We start from the raw sequence: 7,103 nt of genomic DNA on the forward strand, positions 1-7,103 counted from the left end.
GACCGGAGAGGCTGGGGGGAATCCCAGCAGGGGAGGGGAATCCCTTCACCCCAGTTGCCAAACAGCCCCCCCCCCCGGACCTTCCTCCTCCCTCCACCCCTGACGGTTCTGGCCTTCCCAAACCGCTTTTGATCTTCTGTTTCCTGTTGGGTTGAAGCAGACCAAGTCTCCCCAGGCACCCCAGTTTGGGAGGTGCCTGTATTTTTTTTAACGATACCCCCAGTCCCCACCTGCTCCTCCCCCTTCCCAGGCTGCCAACTTCTAACCACAGTGGTGACTCCGTGCTTGTCTGTTTAGTTCTGTGTATAAATGGAATGTTGTGGACATGATCTCTCCCCATGCCGGCTGGTCCCCCTCCCCTTTTCCCCTGGTCACGGCCCCTCCTTTGGAGCCAGGACCAGTAAGGAACCTTCAATTAAAAAAAAAAAAAAAAAAAAACAATAAAAAAGCTGACTAATGGGGTGTTAGTGGCAGGGGAGGCTAGAAGAACCAGCGGCGCCTCTGCTGTGCACTCGGCCCCCCAACTGGCCCCACATATCCCGGGCTGCCTCTACACCCATTGAGCCTCTCTCTGGGGTCACCACTCTTCTGTGGGTGGTGCCGTGTCAGTGCCAGGCTGGCCGTTCAGGGGTGGCAGAGCAAGGGTGTGTCTGCTGCTACCTGCAGGGGGCCCTGGGGCAGAGGTGGCCTTAAGGGTGGACCCTGGTACCTGTTGGCTATGAGTTTCCTTGGGTGTCACAGGTTACCTTAAGGTTCTCTTTGGTGTCCCCACCTCTGCCCTCTTCTCCCTGGATGGCTGCCCTGCGTCGAGGGCAAAGGGCCAGGCCCAGTGGCTGCTGTGGGGCAGAGGCCAAGTTGAGCCTCTGGCCTTGGCAGATGTGGCTGGAACCCACTCAGGGTGGGGCCAGCCAGGTAGAACCCAGGACTTCAGACCCAAGTGTCTTGGGCCCCGCCTGCTTGTGTTTAACCAAGAGGGTGTTGGCTCAGCCCTGGGCCTTTGGCTGCTTTGCTGGGGGCTGTCTCCAGCCAGCACTTTGGGCCAAAGGTCTCTTAAGACCCTAGTTGGGGCTAGTGATGGATGGATGGTTCATTTCTCTTTCAACTGATTGGAAAAAGCCTGCATGTGCTGGTTTTTCACCCCAGCTCTGGAGGAGGGAGGAAGGAGTAGTTCATTTCACTGTTGAGAAAAACGGGTAGAGGATTTTGATGGGTCTTCACGTGTCCCACTGGGGTTTGTGGGAGTGGGGGCCCGGATTGAAGGCAGGTCTGTGGTTTCCACGGAGACCCTGCTGGAGCTGTTCGGGACACTGCAGCATCCCCCCACTTGGCCCCGGGTTGTGGGCTCCACAGTGCCCTGGTGGGGGCTGGGCAAGCGTGGGAAGTAAGGACTTGAGCAGGTCTCTTGCTACAAAAACCAGGCTCTTTATTAGTGAAGAATGGGGTGGGGGGGCAGGCCACTGTTCTCCAGAGCGGAGGCTGCCCTCGGCCTGCTGGGAGGGGGGAGGGGGCCTTTGGAGCGGCTCCTGCAGGGCCTCTGCTTACCTGGGGCCAGGTACAGGGCCAGGTCCGGGCTGGCCTGGGTGCATGGAGCATGGCTAGTGGCTGCTGAGGTGGGGAAGAAGGCAGCTTGCTGGGGGCCCGGGGCAGGGATGAGTGGCTGGTTGCTCTAGGGCTCCCCCTGAAGGGCGACCAGGGTGTTCTGGAGCAGCAAGGTGCTGGCCTGTGGGGGGAGGGCCTGTTGTCTGCCTGCCCTCCCCTTGGGCCCTCAACTGGAAGCCACTGTTCCCAGACGCCAGACATCTTGTGCCACTGGAGAGATGACCCGCGATGATGACGAGGGCAGGCACCCGCCCTGAACCTCAGGTGGAACTGCTTAGGGGCTGCGGTACCCTGACCCTCCAACGTGCTTCCAAGCCCAGCAAAGGCTGGCTGCGAACCTGGCGGCTGGCGGTGGGGCTGGGGCTGGGGGCTCACCTTGGCGTGTTTGAGCTCCAGCTCCGCCAACTCGATGAGGTTCTTGCGGAAGGAAGACACGCGACGGGACTTGAAGTCCATGAGCTCTGGAGAGAGGAGAGCAATGGGGCCTGACAGGGCAGATGGCCTAGCGGTGGGGGTTCCGGACGGCGGGGCTCACCCTGCTTGGCCGAGTCGGAGAGGTGTTCGAAGCGCTGGCAGCACAGCTGCTGGTGGCTCTCGGCGGGGCGCACCTCCCGGTTCCGGGTGCGCGCCCTGTCCAGCGCCTTGTTGGCGTTCTCATAGTCGGCCAGCGCCCTCAGCCGCCGGTAGAGCAGGTCCTGGGTGGACACAGACCCAGGGTCCCTGCTGCCCACAGCCACACTGCCCTACCCGGCTTGGCCATGCATGCCGGCCTCTACCCCTGAGGGCCACTCTGGCGGTGCCCCTCACCTTGGCCGCCTGTGAGTCCCGCATGTAGTACCGCAACATGTCCGATAGCTTCAGGTCCTCGTCAGAGGCCACCCGGCCTTCCAGTTTCTGTTGGGAAGATGGGGACTGCAGAGAGAGCTTGCCAGACAGTTAGCTAAGGAACCAAGGGCCTCAGCCCAATATCCAGCAAAGAGTAACTGATACCCACTGTAGACGGGCCCTGATGTTCAGGGGAACAGGCGTGGGAAGGCTTCATAGAGGAGGTGGCATCTGACCTGGGTCTTGGGGGTTGAGTGGGAGTTAGCCAACAGGCAAAAAGCCAAAGATTTGCAGGTATACAAGCCTGGTAATGTGTTTGCAGAACCAAAATGTCAATGTGGGGGTTGCTGGGCAAAGCAATTAAAGAAGGCAGTGGCCAGATCACAGACCTACAAGCTCAGGACTTTGGGGTTTATGTCGGGGGGTTTCTGGAAGGGGCCATGGCACTGAAGAGCCTCGGGCAGGTGAAAGATGTGCTCCAACAGACCTTTAGAAAGATCAGCACACTCCACTGGCTTGGAGAAGAGTCCAGGAAGTGCGTGTCTGGGGCAGGATGTTGGCAGCAGGGGCAGCCTGCCAGAGGCATGTGGCACATCCTTGTGCCTCACCCGGCCCAGCCCTTGCCACCCCCATCACCACACGCACACACTCAAGGCTGGGTCCTTGTCTCCATCACACCACTTCTTTTTAAACTTGTCTGGAGTGAGTCCAGGACATCCCTGGGCCTGAGTTATTGCCCATTCCAAAATGATCCTGGGGCTTTCCCCTTTTCCCAGGACTGATTCCTGCCGGAAAGGACGACTGGGGAAGCCTCTCAACACAGAAGGTGTACTCACCCTTAGTCGTTCAAAGAGTTCAGCCAGTTTGTGAAAGCTCCTAGGTGGTGGGAGGAGGTTGGAGTGAGAGCGCAGCGAGGGCTACACAGTCTCCCCGCCCTTAGTCCCTCCTTGGGGAAATCTCCCCCTCCTCTTGCCCAAACCCCAGCAGGCGCTTCTGCACGTTCTCCTAGAGATGATGATAGCCTTCTACAGAGTGACCCCTAATGGACAGACCCGGTATTACAGGCATAGGGAGAGGGCGGCAGTGGGTGGGGAGTCCTCACATCTTCAGCTGGTTGACTTCCTGTGCTCCCAGACTGTTCAGCGCCGCGGAGATAGGGATATAATCGTCTGCCAGGCCTATGGGGGAACAACCTCAATCAGGGCCCCTCCAGCTGCACATCGCTCCCCGCCCTTGCTGATCATGGCTGTGGACAGGCTCCCAGGGATTCCTGCTCTCCTCTCCCCCAGGAACAAGGACCACAGTGGAGAGGGGGCGGGGGAATCCGGGGCCCAGGCCCCACGTACTCTTGTGGGAGCGCATGACGCGATCCGCCCGCAGGCAGGCGTCCCGGATGTGGCTGTGATACTCCAGCAGGAAGATTCTCTCGTGCTCAAAGAAGTCATCCACCTCCTAAGGGGGCCAGACGGGACCCACTTACACTCAGGTCACATGGCAGCCACAGGCACCCGGGCTGGCACAGTCTCCCTCGAGCCACCCCGCCGTACCCCTCCCATTGACAGCCTGGCTGTGGACTGGAGGCTCGGGGTGAAGCCAGGGAGGGGCCCAGGGTCACCTTGAGCCCTGACATGCCGGTAATGAGGGCCTCATCTGCGGACTTCACAATGTTCCTCAGAAAACCCCCCAGCAGCTCCTTCCTGTTCTTCCCTCGGACGCTCAGCTGAGACACACGCGGAGACGACGTGGTGTTGGAGGGCACCTGCCCCTGCCCCGGCACGCCCCACCTCCACACTTGCATCCTGTGTCCTCCAGCCCTGCTCCCCACCCCACCCCAGCCTCAGTTCCCGGTCCTGGGGGTGACCCCATCACTCCAGGGAGCTCACATCCTGGCCATACTCCAGAAAGACAAAGAAGTTGTGGTCTTGACGCAGGGTGGGGTGGGCCGCCAGGCGCTGCAGAAAGACTTCATGCATGGCCACCGTCTTCTTAAAGATTGCCAAGTACTCCCTGAAGGAACAGCGGGCGGTGAGCGGGCTCCCCTGGGCTCTGATCACCCCACACCCCCTTCCTTCAGTGGCCCCGGGGTCACAGTAGGTCAACCTTGGGGTCACGGAAGAAATCCTGGGGCTCTGGGGAGGGGTGGGCTGAGAGCTTTGCCAAAGGCTAGGGAGAGAGGTGGCACTCACGCTTCTAGCTCCTGCTTCATTTTGGCAAACTCTTCCCGGGTGATGGAACTGTCCCCTTCACCCAGCTTCTGCAGCTTTTCCCGCGATGCCTCAAAATCTGGCCTGGGAGGGGCTGGGGGGATCTGTCAAAGGAGGGGCAGCGCTGGGAGGCCTCCCATTGGCTGGGGGGTCATCACCTGCCCAGCGGCTGGCCCACGCCCCTTCTCACAATGACGCCCGCGTACTCCTCGTTGTCCACGTAGGCCTCATGCAGCCAGATGAAGTCTTCGTGCTGCCGAACGACCGAGAACTCCGTCTGGGCGAAGTGAGGGAGGCAACTCTGGAAGCCAGGAGGTCTGTCAGGTTCCCCTGCCCAGACCCGCACCCACCAAGCATCCCGGGCACCCGCTTGTGAGGCTCCCAATCCCACATCCCAGGTGGGGCCCAGGTTGGGGCTAAAGTGTCTCTGATGTCACTCAGGATGCCTCAGGGAACTAGGGACAAGTTTCTAAGAGGGGCAGGGATAGGCTGAAGGCTCCCTCTCAGAACAGGGTCCAAAGGTGCTGATGGAAGCTGTCCCCGACCCCCTCAAAGGGGGACCAGAGGCTGAGGGAAGCAGGCCCCCGCAGGCGGTTCTCCGGGACGTCCCCTCTCTGCCGTGGCAGCCTCACCTTGGTTTGTACGGTGAACTTCACCTTGTCCCGCTCACTCACTGCATCCGAGATCTCCACCTGTAAGGTGCTGTCTGCCATCAGGTCCACGGGTATGGAGGAGGGCTGTGGGAGAGGGGAGGCCCTGACATGGTGGACACTGTCCCTCGCCCATCCCTGCTGCACACTTGCTGGCCCACGGACAGGGTCCAGCTGGGCAGCGTCACTTCTGTAACACCCCGTGTCATCGCTTGCCCCCAGAGACCCTGAGAAGGGCTGTACAGTTGCCAGAACACTTTCCTATCCTCCCACCTTCTGAGGCAGGCAGTCCGCTCCCCATCTTACAGATGTGGAAGCGAGACGACCAGAGAAGTAACTTGCCCAAGGTCACGCAGCTGCAAGGTGGCAGGGCCACACCTGTGGGCTTTTCATGCGCTTTCTCAGCTCTTCACCCACCCCCTGCCCAAGCTGGATCAAACCAAACCAAACCAGACCACTGCCATTGAGTCATTCCCACTCAGAGTGATCCCCATAGGGTTTTCAAGGCTGTAAGTCTTTACAGAAGTAGATGGCCTCATCTTCATCCCATGCAGCAGCTGGTGGGTTTGAACCACGAACCTTCTGGTTAGCAGCCAAATGCCTTACCCACTGTGCCACCAGAGCTCCTTACCCAAGCTGGATGCCAGCGCTTAAAGTGAGATGGATGAGAAGCTCCCACCTCTTTTGGGGGCTTCATGAAACCATTCCATTCATGACTTCTTGATGCCAAGAGGCATCAGCTTGCAGGCAAAGCACCTGTATTTCTCCAAGTGAAAAGATCCAGGAGGCACGAAGCTACTAGCTCATTCTCACATCGAGCCAGTCAACAAGCATTTATTGACCACCTACTGTGTACACACCACTGTGCCAAGTGCTACTAAGGAGAAGGAGAGGCTTAGGAGCAGCTGTACCTTCGAGCCCTGGGCATCATGTATATAAACTGGCACCCACAGCCCTCCTCACGCTCCCATCACCAGCTTAGCACACTCGGGGCGGGGCGGCCTGGAGATGGCTCAGTGGCATGTAGGTCCAGAAACAGTGCTCTGTAGGCCCCGCCAACCGATGGAGCGTCTGCGGCCGCTCTGGCAGTCTGTCCCACCTCCTGGCTCTCATGAAGGAATTGGCCCTGAGGTCACCTGTTATGGGATTACTCTCCATTGCTTCCCCTTTTTGTTTTTTCAACTAAGGTGTAACTTACACACAGCAAAGCGCACAAGTTCTAAGTGTACATTTCAATGAATCTGTGGTGTTGCAGTTAGGTGCCGTTGAGTCAGTTCCAACTCATAGTGACCCCCTGACAACAGAACCAAAGAAACACTGCCTGGTCCTGCGCCAGCCTCACAATCCTTGCTGGGCTTAATTGAGCCCATCACCGCAGCCCCCGCGTCAGTCCACGTCATGAGCCCGTCACCGCGGCCCCCACGTCAGTCAAGGTCATTGAGGGCCTTCCTCTTTTCACTGTCTGGTTTACCAAGCATGACCCTTCCTGATGATTAAGTACATGGGTCTTGATGATGGATTCAAGTAAAATTCAATCTTAGACAAATTCAACTTTTCTCCATTTACCATGATGTTGCTTATTGATCCAGTTGTGAGGATTTTTGTATCCTTTATGTCGAGGTGTAATCCCCACTGAAGGCTGGAGTCTCTGAGCCTCATCAGTGAATTTGTATATATGTATAAACCACTTGCTGTCAAGCTGATTCCAACTCACGGCCACCTCAGATGTGTCGGGGTAGAACCATAGGGTTTTCAGTGACTTGTTTTTTCGGAAGTAGATTGTCAAGTCTTTCTTTCAAAGCCCCTCTGGCTGGACTCAAATTGC

General features: G+C 58.4%; 1 protein-coding gene across 1 annotated transcript; it reads right to left on the bottom strand.

Moving 5' to 3' along the window:
• Positions 1 to 1,666: 1,666 nt before the first annotated feature.
• SNX32 (sorting nexin 32) lies at positions 1,667 to 5,487 on the bottom strand. The gene is made up of 13 exons (XM_007944962.1): positions 5,428 to 5,487; positions 5,261 to 5,365; positions 4,819 to 4,929; positions 4,611 to 4,732; positions 4,308 to 4,431; positions 4,040 to 4,144; positions 3,771 to 3,876; positions 3,527 to 3,602; positions 3,261 to 3,300; positions 2,407 to 2,493; positions 2,135 to 2,294; positions 1,975 to 2,060; positions 1,667 to 1,720 (listed from the first exon to the last, which is right to left on the bottom strand). Exons 1-13 carry the CDS (start codon positions 5,485 to 5,487, stop codon positions 1,667 to 1,669), a joined length of 1,236 nt encoding a protein of 411 aa, XP_007943153.1.
• Between the last annotated feature and the right edge of the window lie 1,616 nt (positions 5,488 to 7,103).

This window comes from Orycteropus afer, unplaced genomic scaffold, assembly GCF_000298275.1.
Source record: "Orycteropus afer afer isolate SDZICR_OR568_19922 unplaced genomic scaffold, OryAfe1.0 scaffold00130, whole genome shotgun sequence".
NCBI classification, from domain to species: Eukaryota; Metazoa; Chordata; class Mammalia; order Tubulidentata; family Orycteropodidae; genus Orycteropus; species Orycteropus afer.